The sequence below is a fragment of the Micromesistius poutassou genome (genome assembly GCF_964030765.1).
Source record: "Micromesistius poutassou genome assembly, chromosome: 10".
Classification (NCBI taxonomy): domain Eukaryota; kingdom Metazoa; phylum Chordata; class Actinopteri; order Gadiformes; family Gadidae; genus Micromesistius; species Micromesistius poutassou.
Window position 1 is genome coordinate 16,185,090 of NC_140280.1, and position 21,968 is coordinate 16,207,057.

Consider the following 21,968-nt stretch of genomic DNA (forward strand, 5'->3'; position numbering starts at 1 on the left):
CAACCCCTGTGGTTGTCTCCAGATCAGCGCGTCTGCTCCCATGTTCAACGTTTCCTGAACGACTCAAATACCAGGCTTAAAGGGGGCAGGGTGGTCTGGTGTTGGGTTCGAATCCCATTTGTCTGCAGTCTACCTGCTGTTGGCATCCTTGAACAAGATGCATTCTCACTCGTCATGACACTCAGTGAATCTCTATACATAAAAGCCCCTCTGAAATGGCTGAATAATACAAATAGTAAATATCACAGTGTGACCCTCTGTCCACAAAAACTGGGACACATGGAGTGACCATTAGCCTCTCATTCTCACATGGTGCAAAGTGCAACAGCGAGTAAACAAACCAGCTGAAGCTGCCCCTACCATGTGGATGTTTGATGTAACTGTTCTCACTCAGGTCCTCCTAGACACCCTTTGACTGAATGACCTTTGTCCATGGCAACCCTTGCTAGAGAGAGGCATCAGTGTTCATGACTTACCGGGCAATTGCCCACGCTAAAGGGGAACACCTTTAGCTAAGAGGGTGCCTTGACAAACATGTTCAAATGCCCTCCAAAGAACAAGACAACGGGGTAGCAGACGTTTGACACATCAGCCTGCAACAATGCTCCCCAAATATGATGCAAGGCTATATTTCAGTGGCTTAAGTCAGAGGACATACCCACCTAACAGTCTTTTACTATGATAGAACAAACTCCGTTTTCTGTCAGATGACCACAAGGTAAATATGAGATTAAACATTTGAATCAAATGTGTAAAAAGAGTTAAATGTCCTTACCAATAACCAAGAGTAAGATGCAGCTCACGAATGGTAGCTGGTGATAGGGGATGTCACGTTTCACCAATAACTAAATAACCAATATCTAAATAACCACAAATATTCTCCAAACAGGAAGGAGAGGAATACAAGCTTTCCTGAATGGAATGCCTTACATTTAATTAATGAACACGGTCATCCATCATTTAATTGTAATCAAGACGGAAAGGAAAGGTCATTCACCGCAGCGGCGAGCTTTTAATATGTTATTTTAATAGGTGTTCAAGAAGTAACATTTGCGTCAGCAGAAAGTGTAAAAGGAATAGTTGCGTCGGCAAACAGTGTTATGACATAGGAGCTGTGGGGGGAGGGCTGGGCTGGGACGGGGTGGCTAAAGGGACCCCTCACTACGCAGGGTTTCCAGTAAGGCAAGGCTGCATTTTAACAACTAGGTTGCAACAATCAACAAAATTATATATCATGTCATGGTGATACTATTCATAGCATAAATTAGATTGAGCGTGAGTTGTTTCAAAACTATCAAGAGTAAATAGACAATGAGATCTGGCGTAACCTTTTTTTCCACACACACACACACGCACACACAGAGAAAATAAAATAAAACAAAAAACAAGGAAGCCATGATATACATTCCAGTAAAGATTAGATAATGTTACACAGAATTTATGTATAAATTGATGCATATTAAGTTGTATATTTTCATTTCATTATTGTACTAAATCTATTAGAAAAAAAAGGGAATTGTAATAAATAAGTAAAAAACCAAGCATTCCATTGTTCTTGTCGATTGCAGGAGTGTCCCTGGTTTTTTACTGTCCTGAACAGAGTTTACATTTTTTTTTTTTACTTTACTGCAAAGAAAAACGGAAAGGAAAAAACAAAAAGATAATACCAAACCGGGGAAAACAATAGTCCCGTCATCCAAAACGCAAGACACTCAATCATCAGTCTAAGGACTGCTTGTCAGTCGAGTCCTTTTACCTCGGACACCGACCTTCACAAAACTCCCATCGTGTTCGCAGCACAGCGGCCATCTCGTGACGAGGACTGTTAGTCGTGACGAACGATGCACCGAGGAACAGTACACCATAGCATACATACAGTACAATCAAGACTGAATTGGAATTAGAAAAATACAGGTACAAAATGATTACATTCGAGAAGACAGTACTAGCACAAAGGATATTATTCATAGTCATTTAGGTAACTAATATAGGAATTTTAGATCTATAGAGGCAATATTCTACATAGAAAAGATGAAAGGATGTGGAATGATAGTATTATGGCTGTCATTGATGGGGGGTGTTTTTTGTATTGGCTGTGCTATAAGCACATATATCTCAAAATGCATAATTTCAAAGATGGGGTAAAAATTTGTTATTTACTTGAAAGATCATGATCATTTTGGTTTGGGTCATAAGGTGCACATACTGTTTATTAAAAGAGGCATTGCGTGATGCCTTTTTCTTTGCACACCAGTCAAACTCTGGGTTCAAATTGAAAGGAAAACCCCTTGAGAAACACATGATTTGTTGTGCTGAGAGCATGTTACCTGAAGATTTATATAACTACAAATTGCAGTGCAACCGCCATGCTCGTATTTTAAATATATATATATTCATATACGATTTATATTTGAAGACATCTTTCCCTTTTCTTTGGCAAATGTCAATAAACTCACTTGCAATAAGCAAATATATCTCTATTTCGGGGGGAGGGGAGGGGGGGGGGGGGGAAGACAATTTCTTTGACTTCACATAAAACCACTCTATCAGTGGAAGAACTATATAGTTTTACTGCCTGGATAAAACATCATTTATGCAACATTTCTTAAATGTCGAAACAAACAAAACACTATTAAGATTATCTTAAAGCATTATCACTATCCTTCAGCATAAGGGAGGGGTGGGCACACACATTGTTAGTTCCTTAGCGTTAACGGTCAAATTCACGGAGCAATCACACAGTATGACTGTTCTAAATATCTTTTGCACAAGGGCCGAGCACGACCAATAAGTAACAATGTCCTGGTAAAGGACACAAACTTTCTCAGGAGCCGAGGATTTTCCCCATCTCCAGTGTCACTGGAGCCCTCATGTCACAATCCGTCAAGTCAGTTGACTACTAAAATCGTCCAGCGATGGACCACTGCTAATGTCTCAAATAGAAAAGACTGACGTATTTTCTAAAGGCTGTGTGTTTTTTTGTTTTTCACCTCTTTGCTAATTTAGCCAACAAGTTAGCCTTTAAGCAATCATGTTTACGAGACTTTGTTGCCAACAGTCATAATCCAGTAAACTTGGCCTCGCGAAAAAAAAAGGTAAGAGTAAAGTAAGCAAAAGAAAGATAAATCAGCCTTACTAGGAGAGTACTGTAAATGCAACAGAATAATTAAATAAACAATAAACAAAACTGAATGAAAACAACAATCTAAAGATACACTGCTTGAATCATAAGTCTGAAATAAATCAGGAATTGGTCGATAACGAGGAGCAAAAAGTATTTTCATAGACCTGTGGGCAACTTCCGTTGAGACGAGCGGGTTGGCTAAAAAACTGGGATTTAAGAGTAGCTTGGTATGCACATGTATCACAAGCGGGGGGAGCTAGCATTTGAGGTCCCTCTCGGCTAATTCTATCCCACGGAAGACAGCAAATCTGTGGTTTGACCATAGACAACTCCACCCCAGTCGTCAGCAGTACAGATGCACAAACCGGGTGGGGGAAAGCCAGGCCGGAAACCGAATGCATCTTGACCATGCGGTTTGAAAGAGAATTACTAAGTTCAGCGATAACAACATTGTTTTATCTGAATAGAAACACACAAAACACTACGCCTGTTGGATTCTGATGGCCTTTTGAGGAGATTACTTGGCGAAAGAGGACCTGACCAGAGATGTACATGTGACACCTGATGCCTTGCCTGGTTTAGTTCAGTTACCAGGGCCTGTTTTTGCAGGGAAAATGTACAATGGGCCTCATTCAGAAAACATAGTGTGAAGTCAAAATAAAAAAGTGGATCCCGTGGATAATATTTATATTTTATCCACTTCTAGATTATCGAAAAACCAAATAATATAAATTACAGGGATGAAATGTAAATATTTGAACATCATTTAGCATTAAATGATCTAAAAGCACATACATTTCTGGATATTTTGCAAATGAAATACCGCATAACTGCATTCACCTTTGTTGTCTTTTCCCTAGTTTTACTGTGTCCAGGGCATAACTAATGGAATTCATACTTTCTTACTTTTAAATCGAAATGAGTAAATTGCCATCCATCTAAATTCTTATTAATGTAGAATTCCTGTCAAAAGTTTAACAATAAGTATTGGTAAAAGCATACAATGAGAGATTGATACATTAAAGCATGAGAGACCATTTACTTTAAAGTAAATCAGGCCCCAACGGTGTTACTTTTGATTGGAAGTACTTGAGTACTTTTAAGGTCTGGACCATTTTGGGCCATCTATATACATGATTTGGGTAATTATATACTTGGGGACCTCATACTTTTACTCCATTTATACTACTACATTCCAAAGCAAATAATTCACTTTTGCTACATTTAACCTCATCTTACACGTTCAAGTACTGAATGTCAGTTTTACTAAAAAGACATTACTTATTATTATTATTACATACAAGCAATCATTGCTGACAATAAGGGGAAACTGTTGAGTGGACCACAATGGAGCATCACCACTTGTTAGGGTTACCAACAGGTCTATGAATTAATGCTATGAAGTTGTTTTTAATTGAGTACATTCTATATAATAGTAATACTTGAGTCCAACCAAGTACTATTTTCTAAGGGTAATTTTTTACTTTTAAGTATAGCATATGAGTACTTTTTGCATCACTGAATATGAATACAGAACAGCAAATTATTAATAGGCTTATTGTTAGGGTTAGGTTAACCCTAATCCCATGACACAATATGCAGTTTTTGACAACAACTCTGTCTCATGTTTTCTCTTATTTAGGCCTAATTTGCATCGTAGCGAGATAACAGTGAAGGACACAATGAGGGTCTATTTGAATTTGACTCAGCGAATAGACTACACCCATTGCTCATCCGTAATTAAAATAAAGGATCGATTGACATGATAATCTCATAGCTTTTTAAATGTACTTTGTGAATGAGGCCCAATGGTAAATGATCCCTTTTTGTTGTCGTCGTTTCAATAAAATAAAAATAATTACTATTGTGAGGAAATAAAGTTATGACACATTCTAGCTAACCAGTTTGGCCACCGGAGACAAGGCTCACCTACTGGAAATCCATTTCTACCACAGCTACAAATGACTGCAGTTTCTATCACAACAGACAAAAATAACAAAATAACGTACTAAAATATGCTGAGCGCATGGTGCTAACCTACGCACGACACAGAGTGAGAGAAGATCAAGTATATTGACACTAACCGCGTTTCACACCTGAAAAGTGCCCACGCTCCTTAGCTGTAATTGCGCTGAGGAAGAGGAGGAGTCTGCCGGGGGGGGGGGGGGGGGTTCAAAAAGGTACACGTCGGAGGGGTTAAGGCTATTTAGAACCGTTAATTTCTTCTATACACACACACCATCATAAAAATAAAAGCATTGATTCTGTGTGTTTTTAAAGTGGTCCGTCCACTGGATCAAACCGGATCATCGTGAGCTTCTAAGGATTAACAGACAAACAAACCAACACGTCCCTAGCTAAGAGTTAACGCTGCTTTAAGAGGCCTACTCTTAAAATGTTAAATCTATCACGGGTTATAGGGTCGCTACCACATACCGGTCACACAGTAGCACGTTAAGACAAAGGAAACGTCAAAGGGAAAACGTCAAAAAAAAACAACACTTTTTTTCGACCTTTTTGAGTTCTTCATAGATTGCGCACACCGCCGCGGGTGCGCCGTGCACAAAGCATCCCGTCGGTAGCGAAAGCCCATCCGTTGTCGTCATGGTGATTTACCCTGGTTACATTAGTTTGGGTCGAAGCATAGAGGAGATGGGAGGGGGAACGGAGTAAAGTGGTAAGAGCTGTCCAGATAAAGAGGTATTCTACCGGAGGTGTGTGTGTGTCCGAGGTAAAAAATAAAATAAAAAACAAAAAGCAAAAAAGGAATGGAGTCTTGGGTCCTACCTAGCGTGACTGAGATTGGCGTTGTTTTTTTTCTTTGTCCGTAAGATCCGACCTCCACGTGGCGCAAGGGTGTGTGACTGAAAGATGATCCTGGATGTTGGAAGTCGCTCACTGAGAGAGGAGGGTGGTGGTGGTGGTGGAGGGGGTGGTGGGGGTGGAGGTCGGGCTTGCTTGTTTTCTTTAACAGACGATTCTACCAGAGCGTTTTGAAGACATCAGAAAGGCACCCTCATCCTACCAAAAAGCAAAGGCTTCAGGGAGAACACTGAGATATACAAGGCGGGAGAGGTGGGACAGGGCAGGGCGGGGCTGACTCTTACCTTCTCTTGCCTCCCCACTTCCTGGCCGGGACAGGGGTTGCACAAGCTTTGTGTAAGTTCGGTACCGAGTCTGTTCGTAAAGTCCTTACTAAGTCCATAGTAACCACGGTGGTTCAAATGAGCAGTTCACTAAACATGATTGCACCACCATACGCAACTAATGTCCTAACCAGTAACAATACCCATAATTATGTCATTTTGCGGATTATTATAAAAAGAAAATTCAACTGCAAATATTAAGTCACTACTAACCGATACGTTAGAACTAGTTTGCCTGATGCAACCTGTTTTGAATTGGTAATGTGCAAACCCTGACTTAAACACACCTGACTTAAAACACTTTTTCAAAACCTTTTAACTCGGTTTAAATTTACGCAAAGCTGGTGCAACCGACCCCAGAGCTTAAGATAATCCATCAAGGGGGGGCAGGCTGAGAGAAGGATGCGAGGGGACAGGGTGGGGGTCGGTGAAATTCAGTCCAAAGTTTCCTGCACCACGACCCACACCACCACCATCCCCCCACTGTGGGCAGTATCGAGGGGTAATTGTGGAGCACTGGGTCCTATAGCATCCATGGTGTGGTGCTTCTGCCAGCACGAAGCATCAGCAGCAGCAGCAGCAGCAGTAGTAGCAGCAGCAGCAGCAGCAGGGTTTTCACTGGTCGGCGCAGGAGATGAGGACCGGAGCCTGGGCCAGCTCCTTGGTCTGAGTGTCAGACATGCTGACCCTCTGACCTCTGCAGCAGCAACACAGAGAAAGAGAGGGACGGACACACACACGTAACATTTATATTATTATATACATAGAGGGTTCCCACTCTCAATTCTTTCAATTGTAAAATTCCCAGACTTACATTGTTAAATTACCTCTTTAAAAAACACAACATGAACCTGAAATTTTCTTCAATGACCGAAAGTATCCATAACATCAACAAATAATGACAATAGTGCACACAAATATTACGACACAAATCACCAAAGATGGTTAATAGTTTCCTTAAGCTTAATCTGTTTCATAACTACTTTTGTTTCAAAAACAAAAATGTTGTTGCCTTATTATTAATATTTTCATTATTAATAGTATTGTTATCATTTCTATTATTGTTTTTTGTGTGTTGTAGGTGTGTGTTGTATGTGTGTGTTGTATATGTGCATGCACATAGGTCTACGCATGCAGATATGCATGTAGCCATGCATGTGTTTATGCTGGTGGAGGGAAGGGATACACAGACATTCTGTGTACAGTTTGTTATGTATGTATACCCATCCCAAATAAAAAGACGATTAAAAAAAAAAAAAAAAAGGGAATCAAGCTGAATTTAGCGCAACCCTGAGCACCAGAAGCAGCGTCATGGCTCCGGCCGTACCTGTGCACATTCTCCATGGCCGCCACCTCCGCCAGGGCGGCCAGGCTGAAGAAGGCTGGCAGTTCCTGGGGTGCGCCGGGCGCGTCCACCCGCTCCGGACTGGGGGCCTCGGAGCACCCCTGGTCCTTGCATAACTTCTGCTGGGTAAATAATGGCTTCTTTTCCTGTTCCTGGGGGAGCTCCTTGGCTTTGTCTTCTGCAACCAAAACAGAGACAAAACTGAACACGACCTAACTTTTATTAGTGATCGTTGGTCATTTGGTGGAGTGCCTTTATGCAAAGGGCCTCATGATACGGCGAGTGCATGCATGTGTGACACGTGTGACATGGTTGCCCCCCCCCAGTGGTAATTGAACCCCCAACCCTGCCAGTGTTAACATCGCGCTCTCCAAGAGTTCCACAGGTCATCTACTGCAGCGCCACAGACCACGGCGAGGGAGGGACGCAAAAAAGGCAAAAAAAAATAATAAAGAGAGACCAGGGTTTCCGCTCTCACCCTCGATGGGAGACACGCTGCCGTCGGCCGTCCGCACCAGGTGGGTGATCTTGTTCTTCCGGGCCTTCCTCTTCTGGCTGCCCACCAGCAGCGTCTCCAGGGCCGCGGCCCCCGCAGCCTCGGGGCCGGCAGGGGCCGGCGGGGCGCAGGGCGGGGGGCAGGGCGGGGGGGCGCACGGCTTGGCCTTGGTCGTCCCCGAGTCGCTGGGCGGGGCGAGGTCGCTAGGCAACGCTACTAGGAGGAGACAAAGGACCGAGGTGTGAAAAGCCGGGTCCGACTGGGAGGTCTATAGTTTGTCTGTTTGTTTCATGTTGGTTCTTTAGGTCACATTAATGTTGATGTGAAACAATACGTTCACCAACCTCGTAATGAGATGGCGAAAATGCTTAAAATCAAGAATTATAAAAATATATTTTATTTGGGTTGTAGACAATACTTAAAAAAGAAAAAAAACATGTCTTGAACATATTGTGGAAGGACATCACACATTCACATCTGTATATTAATAGGAGTGTTTCCGCAAGTTCACCTTTTTCCCGCACATTTGGTTTCTCCTTTTTCTGTTTGTGCTTCCTAACAATCTTGTGGAATGAAGTCTTTTTCTGAGATGGAGATGACCCTGATGTGACGAAAAACACACACACACACACAAAAAAAAATCATAAAGAAACCAAAGAAGAAGGGAATGGACCAGCCATGTTATGGAGTCATGTCATGGTCTTACTGAACAAAAGATTTTTGCAGAGCAGAATTGCGTGCAAAAAAACATCACACAAAAAGAAGGAAACAACACAAAAGTGCATTGTGGGGGCATGATTGAAATGAAGGCAATTCCCCGTTAACGAGGAATGTACAATGCTAGGGTTTGGGGGGCGTTTGGGGCCTACCCTTGGCAGCTTTAGGGCCCTCCTCTTGTGCTGGGGGGGGGCTGTCGGGCTTCTTCTTCTTCACCACCGTGGTGCTCTTCTTGTCGAACGTCATGGGGCTGAACTGTGGCAGGCTGTTGAACTTCTTCTCAAACTCCTCCTCCAGTTTCCCCAGGCTGAAAAAAACAAAACATGAATCACACTTAATACGTAGGCTTCTGATTTAATGTTGAATGCGTTTAAAATGTGATTTCAGTTTCAACTTGTCTCTCCGAGCGAGCAGAAAGTGTGAATATGATGTGCTACAAAATAGTACATTTTCACAAGTTTCTACAAATGTCAAAGCATGTACAAAAGACATGCCACTTTGGCTCAGAGGTTCTCCTCACCCCTGCGACGACTCGTCTTTGGATTTGGATTTCTTCAGCTTCTTGGGGTTGGGGGGTCCGGTCGGGGGGACAACACAGCCCTCCTCCTGCCAGTTGGCGTCGTGGTCCGACGCGCGGAACGCAAACCGTTTACCTAGAAAGAGACAATTCATCAGAACATGTCAATTCCATCGTCAATTCACTCATTCTTTTTTTTTTTTCACACAAACACAAAAGGGTGTGTACATTTCGATAAAATAAATTGAAATAACACTGAAAAAAAAAAAGAATAACCACAAACAAAATGATGAAAAATAAACATTATAATAAGTAATATTGAACAATATTACTTAGTTTAATAGTAATATTTAAGGATAAGGATAATGACAGTATGGACTAGTATCAGAGGACACTTGGCTCTACGGTACCTCGGTCGATGTTGGCCCTCAGCGAGGTGAGCATGCCCTCGGACACCAAGGTCTTGTACAGTGCTCCTTTGCAGCTCCTCTCAGACTTGCGGGAGCCACGGCTCTCCGCGCCGGTCTCCAGGGCTTCCAGGCCCTTGTCCTTCTCTGCCTCCTCGTCTTTAGGCCTGAGGCCGGCCGCGGGGGGCTCCTGGACCCCGCCGGGGACGGGCCCCGGGGACTGAGCGGTGCGCAGCCCACCCGCCTCCTCTTCCGACATTTCCACCGCTTCCTCTTTAGGACTGACGGGAACGACCTCCGTCTCCATCTCCTCCTCCTCCTCTTCTTCTTCTTCCTCCTTGATGTCATCGTCGTTGTTGTTGTTGTTGTGGTTGTGGTTCTCCACCTCTGACAGCGAGGAGACGCTGTGCAGCCGGGCGGGATTCCCGCTCTCCTCTCCCTTCACGGCGGCCGCCTCCTCGTTCGCCGCCGCCGCCGCCGCCTTGAGAGGCGTCTTGGGGGTCCTGGGCTTGCTCTTCTTCTTGGGCGAACCGGGGCTGACACTGCCGCCGTCGTGGGATCTCTTCCTCACCTTGACCTCGGCCTCGGCCTCCGTCCAGGAGCCTTTGGCCACCGCCTCGATGGTGCAGAACACGCTGTCCAGGTCCGCGGCGGGACTCTCGCCGCCCGTCTTCCTGGGGCCGCAGGGCGCGGCCGGCCGGGCGGACAGCTTATGGGCGGCGGCCTCCGTCGGCGAGTCCTTCTTCTTGGTCTTCTTTTTGACGGCGCGCGCGTTCTGGACGTCCGACTGCGCCGTCGCCGTGATGTTGTCGGGGGTGACAGACAAGGAGGAGGAGACGGAGGAGGTGGGGGGAGAGGGGAAATGCGGAGGCAAGAGCGGTGACAGGGGAGAGTGGGAGGAGGAAGAGGAGTGAGTGCGGTCGGGGTGGTCTCCCATCTCCTGCTTGACCTCTGACTTGACCACAGCGGCGTGCTGGACAGAGGGAGAGGGGCTCTCCTGAGACTTGGAGACAGCCGGCTCTATCTTCCCGGCTTCGGATGCCAAGCACATCTATCAAAGCAAAATGTAATAAATGTGAACTTTTTCTTCATTTTGAATGCAACACCTTAAGAAGAATTGAACTACATGGTTAAATCCATGACACAGTGTTGTGGCCACTGCCATCCACGTCCATGGCTCTTCTTGTGAATTCGGAAACTACACTTCACACAGTTTCTCTCTAATCATCTCGACTGTCTTACCTCGGCAAGCTGGAAGAGAGCGGACTGCCCGCATGGCTTTGCCTCTGGGGCCGCAGGTGGCGGCGGCTGTGGAGGCGCCCGCTTGATTCAGTCAAAGAAGGAAAGCCAGATTTTGAATAAGGATACAGAGACACCGCTACAGGGGTATCAGGTGGTATCAGGTGTATCAAACTTAAAAAGGCAAACTGGTATGGAAACCAGAGAAGGCTAGTAATCTGTACTTGCTCTGGTATCAGAGGAGGCCTGGTCTTGAACCACAGACCAGTTCCAACCAGACTACCATACACTTGCCAAATAAAAAAAAACAAAAAACAAATAAATAACCCATTTAATGAACAACAGAACGTGTTTATCTTGAGGTTAACTAGTTTCCCTATATGCAACAAAGTACACACAAGATGTAATCCATTATAACTTTACAAGGAAGCAACCGTGTATTGGAATGAATTGTGGCATTATGGTACAACCTTACCTCTGTCATTGGGGAGAGGGGAGACTTGACCCTGCTTTTAGAGATGTCCGGCACTCTATTCTGTGTTGCACTTAGTGTCTGTAGAGGGAAGGCAAAAGCACACAACAAGTATGGTTAAATGTAATTGTGAAACGTCTCAGCTCATTGCTGTGGCTGCTACATTTTTCAGAAAGCAATATAAACCGATCAACACACAAAATGTTTAAACATCATAAATAAGAAAAAGATTTACTGCCATGGGGGTAATGGTGAACTGCAGATAAATGGGTTTCGTGTTCATTTGATTACCTTCTTTATATTTATATTCGCACATGAATTTGTGGCACACATGAATCAATGAGTACCATAGGTAAGTATCAAAAAACCTTTCTCAGCTTTTAAACCCCTTAATGTGAAACGAAAGCATTGGACTAATTACGTCCAGACTTCATTTCAATCTTTGAATATTTAATTTTTAATTTCATTCCCCCCCCCCCCCCCCCATTTCATTTCTACAGTGGTCTTTTAATAACACAAACATCACAAAAAATCATGTAGAATTGCTGTGTGGACCCCAGTGCCATTCGGACCGAGTCAGACGGCAGAGCTTCAGTGCAGCCTAAAAGTATCCTAAGATGCACGGCTTCCATAGTATGGGAGTGGGATCATGCCATCTTTGGCCAGGACATTTTGAGGACGGCTACAGTTGGCTCAACTGAAGTGCTGACACGAAGCGTTCTCAGACCGAGCGATGTCTCTCCCCCTTTCATAGATTTATTTATTCGATCCCTTGGATATCACTGGGATATTCAGGCAGAATGTAACCTAACCTTGTACCTCCTTTTTATTTGTTACATTTACATTTTTTCATGAATAAAACCCACAAAGTATTTCAATATGGGTTTTGAATACATACCAAAAAAAAGAAATCTGAATAATTGGGCTCAGCACTAGTGCATTGTTGTGAACTATTGGTCAGCAAAAAGTAATAAATTCATAATGTGAATTGAATAGCTGCCTTAGCAAGCCACTCCCAGGGGGGAAGGTACGTTTCTAATGGGTTCCCAGGTTACTGGTTACCGACTGGTTACTGCACTGGCTGCCCGCGGTGCACTAGGGGCTTGGGATGGCGTTTTTACATGGCCATTGTTACAGTGGCACAGGAATAACAAATTGTAGGCCTGAGTCCAAAACATGCAAATACAGGAACAGATTCTCATGTCACACACCTCATTTTCTTCTTCTTCTTTTTTCCCTTGGAGGGTTTTCTCTGTGATTGCCACCCCTGGTAAACTGGGTATTGAATTGCTGGGCGGGCTCTTCACACACGAAGAAAAGAAAGATATGAAATCAGAAGTTATCAAAAGCAATTATGTATTGCTTTTGACGTGGTGCCATTTTTTTTACAGGCATTTCCAATGCAGCTTATTTAAATATCAGAAAGCCATCCTCTATGAAGATATTACCAATCACTAATAAGTATTTCTGAATATTTAAAATAAATTATGAATTTGGCCATTCAGATCACACAGAGTGATAACATCTTCTAAACCAAACCATAACACAGACCATCTACTCTGCTAGGTGTTCTGGCACCCTCTAGTTGTGATGGTCACCATTACAGCCAGAGGTCACTACGTGTGTGAGTGCAGGCAGATAGTACCCACCTCTCTGGCACTTAGAGCGCGCTCGCCAGCCAGTAGGAGCATGCTCAGACCGCCCATCTTAGTAGGATCTGAAGACAAGAAACGCACACGCAAGCACACAAACACTTTGTTAATATTCTCAACCGTATTGATTTCTAATATTAATTAATTAACATTCTTTAATGAATAACAGTGGAGTACATTCATTCAGAATAGAGAAAGAGAAAGTGTTCCGCATGCATATCACTGAGGGCAATAACAAGAGGCTACTCTGTCAATATTGGCCGATGAACATCATTGCACCGGTAAAGTACAAGCCATCCTTGCAAATTAACCCCTCAATTGTAATACAGGTGTAATAACTCAAAAGACTGCAAATAGTGTGCCGCCACTACTCAGAGTACAGGCTCCAGTCACCCACCTGCCATGGCAAAGTTCAACTGTGGCATGCCGGCCGACTTGGGCACTTTTTTGGCAGTGGTGGAGTCCTTGGAAGGGGTGTTGGAAGGGAAGGACCAGACCTTCTTGCGGTGGTTGCAGACGGGCTGGCAGGACGGGGGGGTTTTGACGGGCTTGTTGGTGGTGGGGCACCACTTGTAACCTGGGTTTGCCTTCATGAAGGCGTCCTTGTACTGGAAAGGAACACAAATTGATGTATTTTGAGCGGTCGGTTTCTGGTGGAGTGAAGGACGTTCACTGCCGTCAACTCTGGCATCAGGTTTTTTAATGAGATTATTGGTGAGGGGGAGAAAGGAAAAGGTTACTCTGAGGTTTGGACTATCCTTTTGTGATTGGTCTTCGCAATTATTTGAAATTGTGTAATGGCCGTTTTACTCGTCGTAATAACCAGGTGTTTTACTCGTCTTTGATAAAGGCAAAGAATGGTATAAATAAATACCTTTAAGGGATATTATGAAGCATTGTTAATCATGGGACTTTTCAAATGAAAAATTCAAGTTGAAAACGGTACTAAAAATGCACGTGGCAAAATTAATTTACTGCTGTGTCGCTCATTTAAACTGGAGAGATGTCAAAACATCAAGAGGTGGTTTCAAAGAAAATGTAAGCAGTGTTTACAATCAATTAGTCTGGTACTACCTGCCAACATAACATTAGACACAAATAATACCAATTACATTAAACTAAGTATTGAATATAAACTGTTGGCTGTTGCAAATATTGAGACGGGTGCCAACTCAAATTATAAAATCCCTGATCAGCCATTCCAAAGCACGATTACATGCATAAGAGAATGCATTTAATCAAATGTAAATTGTACTAAAAGTCTATTTGACACTTCTATTTTGATCGGGGAGAAATGCATTGCCACTTTGGATCGTTTCCTGGCGAAATGAAGAAGAAAATCCTACGATAACGGATGTCTCCTTTCAAACCTATAGCTGGCCTGAAAAGCAGATGATTAGGAACCAGGGCACTCACCTCCTTGGCCATGTCCGTGTACTTCTGCTTCTCCTTGGGCTCCAGCACCGCCCACCAGTCGGCCAGGATCTTGGTGGCGCCGCGGTTGTCCAGGCGGGGGTGCTCCTGCCGTACCAGCGAGCGGTGGCGCTTGCAGAAGAGCAGGAAGGCGTTCATGGGCCGGCGTGCCCGCTGCTCCGTGGGGTCCTCCTCCGTCTCCTCCCTGGCCACCACGCACTGCTCCGTGCCGGGCCCCGGGGCCTGGCCGCAGGGCGCCTGTGGCTGGAGACGACAGTTCAACCCCGTTAGGATCGCAGAGACAAAGAGACTTGTACCGGAGATCTTCTGCCTCAAGTTCTAGTAGATAATACTGCTTCTTCGTGATCGACTAGGGACGCAAAGGTTAAGCACCGTGTATGTATCACAAAAACTGATGCCATGAATCTAAACTTGTCCACTGTAAGTAGCTTCGGATGCAAGTGTCAGCTAAATTATCCACCACGAAAATAATCAACAGCCGTAATGATGATGAGTATTAATCAATAAAAGCTTTTAAAAAAAGTGGTTCCTCCACGAAATCTACACCATCAAACCACTTTGTGTGTTGCTGCCAAACTTTGCACGGGAGGCCCAGGCTTACCTTCTCCAGTTCCTCCTCCTCCTCCTCCTCTTCCTCTTCTGAGAAATCCAGAGCCTTCTTGGAGAGGAGGGGGTGCCACTGCAGGCATTTGCGCTTGGGGCGCTTGCCCCCGACTTCCCCAGCGGCAGGGGGCTCCTTGCCCCTTCCTCCACCTTTCATGGTCCTACCGCCCCTGGTGAACAAAAGACACGTTCAGGACCAGGCCGTATCTAGGCCGCGAGGCACGACAAATGCACTGGGTTCATCTAACTACCACGGTGTCTTGGCTAGTATCTTAAAGTAAAATGTGGGTATAATGTATAATGAAAGTGCCCAACAAATAGCTGGTCTCAAATTATCATATACATGTGTGTGGTACATCGCTCTGCTCTAAATAACTTATTGCATTATTTTCTGAACAATCAGGGCATCTCTTCTTTGATTGGCTCAGGGAACCCTCAATGCCTTTCATTCACAGATGAGTGAAATGCAACACATCTCAATGACGGACAAACGCAGAGAGGGAGGGAGCAGAAAGTGACGTTTTTCTGATTTTAGTTTCAACATCTCTCTCTTTAGAACAATTTAATCTTACCCACAGCATGTTTAATATCTGGCATACTGAAGAACTTCACCACAAATGTTAACTGGGAAGGTTCTCGGTTACTGAAACTGCTGCACAAGCCAATCAGGCTTACTTGAAGTGCCCTACCATTAACACCTCAATTCCAACCACTTAAATAACAGCTGGATAATACAACATCAATTAAGCGACAGTGAGAGTAAATCAAATCTATATACTGTTGTCCATTATTTTGGTCCTCGTAATTATGTGGGGAAGTAGCACATTCTTCTTGTTTCCTATTCCATTTCCTGTATTACAGGTAGCCATAGTGGTTAGATTCATGTTTCACCCCTTCACCATTTCTTCCTCGCTAATATTGAAACTTAAATATTATCCATTCCTGGGTACTGGGCCAAAAATGCAACATACAACACTATCAATGTCGGCCGTGCAATGAGTCTACTAGCTAAAGGAGCAGTGTAGGGTGCATGTGCATTGCTCAAGGACACTTTGATATTGGATGGGGCAAGAGGGGGACTGAACCAGCCACATTCCAGTTGCCAATAAAACCCTGGTGTTATTAATTTGGAGTTGTGAAAATGACTGTTATGTGTCACTGTTTGAGCTGGACACATAAAGCATAAAATAATACTGTGTGGGTCACTTCTGATAACACCTTCATACACAATGGTGCAGTGGTGCCGGTCTGTGGTGCCGGTCTGTTGTTGCATGTGAGTAATACTGTTTCGATCACACAAACACACTAACACACACGTCAGACCAAAGGCATGAATATATGGACGGAAGAGAAGACTAACCACATTCTCAAAAGATCCTAACGAAAAATAGAACAAATGTTGAAAAATGTTTGCAATTCAAACTCAGATACCTTAAATCAATAACCTCTCATTGTTGGTCTTTAGCCTGTAGTGCGATCCAAATTGTAAATGGTATTTAACCAATTCAACCGGAACGTACATTTTAGATTTTTATTGGGTCCACTTCCAAGACTTGCCCTCCTTGAAAATGTAACAATTTCCCTTTTCTTACTCAATTATATACACAAATTAAGCTAGCCGTCGCCGGTATGAAACACTCTTTTCAGAAGCACACTGCTAGATGCCCTAACGTGCACGCCTTTGGAGGGGGTTAAAACCACTTCATTATTGATGACAGTTTAAACTTTTCAATGTGCAATTGCTGTTGGGAAGAGATAGCGTCTGATGTAAAAGCTGTGTTAAGGTAGCAAGGTTACTTGTTTTGAAGTTTTGTATGTCGTTATGCTTGTCAGGAAGTACAATTTTTATGTTGTATACATTTCAAATGATATGCTATTCACTGAATGTGGTAGTTGTGAGAACTATAGAATTTGGTAAATCTTTAAAGTAAATGAACAATTATCTTGTCTTCTGACTTTTACACATGACATTTTTTCAACCCCTACATGGGGACCACATGTAATAAACTCACTCAGTCCCCGCTTAACTAGCATACTCAAATGGTAAATAATTTAGTAAATAAAGGGCATTGGTACGCACTGTACAAAACCCATCCTTCTTCCACTGTCTGCAGTCCCTGACCTCAATCACAAAATGTTACAGTTTTCTACATCAGTGCTCCCTAGTCATTTTAGTTGGTTTGTAACTGCCTTTTTAACAAATAGAAACCATAGTCAATTTAAATGTTACAAAAAAGAATCCAGGGTAGTATACATCTCTGGACCCTTTTGTTACGGTTGATAGAATTGTTGCCCAGATTTGTGTGTCCTCATTAACTTCTTAGTCTGGCCTGGAACCAAATCTCCTGCTTTGTCTTAGTGGTGTATTCAAAGCCGTTAAGACATTGTTTAGTTTTACATTGGTGGTGAAAATACCTTTACCCATGTTGTTTAGCTAACTAAGAACTTCAATTTGATAGGCACCGTTCCCTTGAGGACTTGTGATCAATCTAACGTAGGCTTGGAGATTTTGTGGAGATGAGCTCAAACGTAAGTAAGACCTGTGTAAATTCATATATTTTCCTGACAATTCAATGACAGAAAATGCTTGTGATCGCAGTAATACAAATAACAACAGACAAAGAGCAAAATCGAACAGATGCTCACTAAAACCAATGTCTGAAGAGGCCCTTGAAAGCGACAATTTACAGTGTCTAAAAGCCTTCAACGTTTACTTCAAACATGATGATGAATAGTAATGACAAAAGTTTTAGGAGCATTTTATTTGCAATGTCTTTCTAAAGGGCTGACAATTTGGGGGTTCATAAAAGAGGGTACAACAGGTGGTGTACTACAATTCGGCTCAATGACTTGGACGATGTAAAATAATAGAATGTCTCACTTACTAAAATAAGTATTTCAAAGATTACCTTTCAGCACAAGTAATCAAGTTATAAAAATGTCATAAAACTATGGTGAATTCTAGATGGGAGATATTTTTTGCCAGCACATATTATTAACATATACATGCATCATTGCTTAAGAATACCAAAACTGGCGGGAAATTGTAGGTTGCATTAAGGTTTTCTTTGAAAAGATAATTGTAAAGATGATTGTAGACCTTATCTGGCAATTGGACATCTTCAGAAAATGGGCAAGTAGACCCTTTACCCATCAATAACCTTCCACCACTGCACATCTACTGTTGTCGTGAATAAATAGGATAAATGACCTAGTTCGAGTAAAGGATTGTTACCTCCGTGTTTGGTACTAGACTTTTGAATTAGCATCTATTACCTTGTTGTAGCTGAGACTGGCGTCTCGCTGTCTGTTGTTTACCGAGTCGTATGGGATTATTAAGGGCACTGTGGCTTTTTAGAGAACAGGTCATCTTTTTATCTTTTAAGGCAAAGACAGTTTTTACTTTGGTCATGAGATCTAATCTCCAAATGTGAAATAAAGATAGAATTCGGATACTTTCAAGTCTAGCTGGCGTCAAATCGAATTTGACACATTAATATGCTAATTCCTTATCTCAATTATCCCTTTCAGTCGTGCGTCACCTCAACAGAGCTTGTATTGCATTTTATTGTTAGTGTTCATTTGCTAACCTGACACAACTCCAAGTATAGGCAAATATGCAAATTGGCATAACATCACGTTATAGTTCGCTACGAACAGTTAAATGAAGAAAACTGCTGAATAGGTGCATTGAAATAATAGAAATGTGTGCATACAACTAGTATCGATAGATCATCTACAACATGACACACTAAATTCATATATTAATCAATTTCATAGCAACTATGGTTTACGACTAGAAAGTACCATCATTACAATTTCTCCGGATGCATCCCAAACAGATGGTGAAACAAAACACACATGTTGAATGAAAACTGACCGAAAAAAAGGGATACTTACTTATGATCAAATTATGGAAATGCTGTATGAGTGATGAAGATGGATCTGCCACTGCCTTTGTCATGCAATGACGATGACCTATAAAATACAGACATAGACACTACTCTCAGTTAAGCGTCACATTTTCATGGCTTACAACAAGGAAAACTGCGTTCAGTCGACCGTGAAACGGGAGCAGAGCAACTTTAACTGGGAATAGCCCAGTGACCGTGCGTACACAGCACAGGGCATTTCTTGAAACTACTGTTGGACATTTTGTTGATCACTGACCATTACAGCAGTGAAGTCGTTCCGCCCATTTAGTCAAAACCAGAGCTCGAAGGCCAGAAGCCACGACCCCTCGATGAATGAAATGCAATATTAGAAATGCTCCAATTCAATCGGCATTAGTGGATGTAGTCCATCGCTGCGCAGTGCTTTGGTTGTGTTTTCAGGTAAAACTGCTGATGTCCGATGGGTCACCGCCTGAAGTCTTGAGCCACTGAACGCTTTAAATGCGCTATCACAACCCGACACGACGGGTTGCTAAACTAAACGCACATCGCTCGCCTAAAGTCTCCATACAACGCGTAACACAAGCTCACATTTTCATCTCCCTGCAAAACGTCGAGCTGGGGTCTGACAAGACAGACAGGCGAACGAGAGTCCATCTTGCTTTGGAGAAAACCCCCGAGTACAGTAACGTTAGGATATCACTCCTGTCAAAAAACTCTCCGAGGCGTCGTCGTCGAAATGTCTCCCACCCGAGAAACCTCGGGGTTCATTAATTAAACTGGGGATCTTCTGCCCGGCCACACGCATCCGTGGGCCGTGTCTACCCCACGGTGGCCCCGTTTCCTACCAGTTACTAGGAATAAAAGTAGCTAGTTAGCTTGCTAGCCCTCCAGCCCGCTGGACGTGTCACAGCCATGACATACAATGACTCGAAACCCAGTTGGAGGATCGCTTATTAACACTGCTGCGTTGACACTCGCAGAATTAAAGGTTGCGTTTTGCACGGGGTCCACCGGTCCGGGGAAACGTCCACCTAGACGCGGGGCGGCGATGCATTTGATGCGGAATCGAGAGAGAGAGCGAGAGAGAGAGAGGGTCCGGACCACTTGGCTCAGAAACAGTTGCATACGAGCTACATATCGCGTGTTTATACCGCGATTTCACAGAGCAGTGAATTAAACATTGAACAACATGAACACACCATGCTAAAACGACACTGCACGCGTTGGGTTATATAGGAAATATCGACGCGAGACCTATTTTTTAGCGGGGAGGAGGAGGAGGGGGGTGGGGGGCAGAGAACCAACACGCGGACATCATGTCAAAAGAAAGCGATAATACTCGTTTCACGGTGATGCACCGAGACCCCGACCAAGAGGACGAGCGGCTCTCAACGAAGGACCGGAGACGTACAGGATCTCTGTCATGACGGCCACATCATGTCAAAACATACCTCCAACGTCCAGCTCCAGCGCCACGGCCCTCGCATCATCAGTGGCGTCCACCTTTTAACTTATTGACACATCATAACAGTTCAGCACTGCCTGTACTTCTTCACCCCGGGAGGGGGATCAATGCGATCGGGTCGTCGGCGAGGCGCAGCACGAAGCGAAGCGAACCTTACACGTCGATCGTGCACGAATTGTACTCGAATGAAAACAATTTCAGTCACATTCATCCGGTTATTTTCTCCCCGAGTACATTTCACATCTTACCCATCTACCCTCCCCCCCGTTTGCAAAGTGTTCCTACAGTCCCTCGGAGCTGATGTTCATACCTAAGCATCGACTGGCCTAGCTGTGCTTGAACAACATTCGTGGCCGAACAACATTCACCAAACTTTTATGTTTCCCCGTCTGTCGACTTTTGCAAAAGGTCAGAGAAAATGTGCGCAGCGCCCATTTAAAACACCGATGAGATAGAAAAGGGTAAGTCACAGTGTGGCTTAGTTGAGTGACTATTGATATAGCTTCCTGAGTCTTGCGCTACTGATGAATCGAGAAAATCAGGTCAAATAAAGAGGTAGTTGTAGCACTCACCAGAAGTAACCCAGACATCGATCGGGGTGCCCGAGCCGAGGAGTTATCTGCTTCTCTTTCGCACCCTTTGCCTAAATTACCACAACAGTTTTTGCAACATACTGTACATAGTGAAAATATCCTTATCATGTAAGGCTGTGCGTGATTGGACGCTGGCTTGAGGGACAGACACAACCCGCCATACAGAGGTCGCATTACAATCGAGTATTGTCCGGAGACAGCGAGATTAATGAAACGTCTTCATAATGTTTCGTATTTGCAGGCTACATTCAGGCCCATATTATACAATGGACAAATTGCCAAAACAACAAGTGAAATTCATTGACGGATGAATGTTATCGAGATGTCGGACCGCCTCTAAAGTCTCTCACTCCCTGCCCGCTGACAAGACCGATGTCAATATCACTACATGTTCTGGTAGCCTGCAAACTATGAAGCTTTCTCTTTACTTTATTGCCCCGACTCATTAGACCGATCATTTATGTTTGTAAGCTTTGCAGACTTGACAGAAGAACACGATGAAAGAAGTGTTCTGATCCGGGCCTATGCTATAGTGGGTCTACTGTAAACACGATAAGCACTGCATTTGAAAGTCAGGGTCACATCTTTCGATAGACTTTCAGTTAGGCCAAAGTAGAATAAAGTCAGCTATAGGCTGCAACTGATCCGACCTGTTTAGACATGCATGTTAATTAACATTTCGTTTGGTTACCCATTGTCCATAGTCATGTGATGCATGATGTTTCTTATGAAATGAAACCAAAACAAGGATTCATGATGCAGCTATGAAACACTTGCCAATAGCTTTTTAAAGTGTACTATTTATTTATAACTACATAACATAACACATACGGACCAAATCCTGAAAAAGAACAATGAACGA

General features: G+C 43.5%; 1 protein-coding gene across 5 annotated transcripts; it reads right to left on the reverse strand.

The window, feature by feature from the left end:
* Positions 1-1,020: 1,020 nt before the first annotated feature.
* On the reverse strand, positions 1,021-21,269 carry bbx (BBX high mobility group box domain containing). Of its 5 annotated transcripts, none has more exons than XM_084474441.1 (16): positions 21,086-21,269; positions 19,053-19,130; positions 15,151-15,322; positions 14,532-14,792; positions 13,513-13,723; positions 13,113-13,180; positions 12,675-12,764; positions 11,467-11,544; positions 10,995-11,075; positions 9,756-10,803; positions 9,349-9,481; positions 8,981-9,135; positions 8,623-8,712; positions 8,094-8,324; positions 7,598-7,793; positions 1,021-6,967 (listed from the first exon to the last, which is right to left on the reverse strand). In XM_084474441.1, exons 3-16 carry the CDS (start codon positions 15,307-15,309, stop codon positions 6,886-6,888), a joined length of 2,883 nt encoding a protein of 960 aa, XP_084330567.1. In that variant the 5' UTR covers positions 15,310-15,322; positions 19,053-19,130; positions 21,086-21,269; the 3' UTR covers positions 1,021-6,885. The 5 variants fall into 5 exon arrangements, with proteins under 5 accessions (XP_084330567.1, XP_084330563.1, XP_084330565.1 ...); XM_084474437.1 differs by having other exon boundaries at positions 8,094-8,327; XM_084474439.1 differs by lacking the exon at positions 21,086-21,269 and adding an exon at positions 20,500-20,520 and having other exon boundaries at positions 8,094-8,327.
* Between the last annotated feature and the right edge of the window lie 699 nt (positions 21,270-21,968).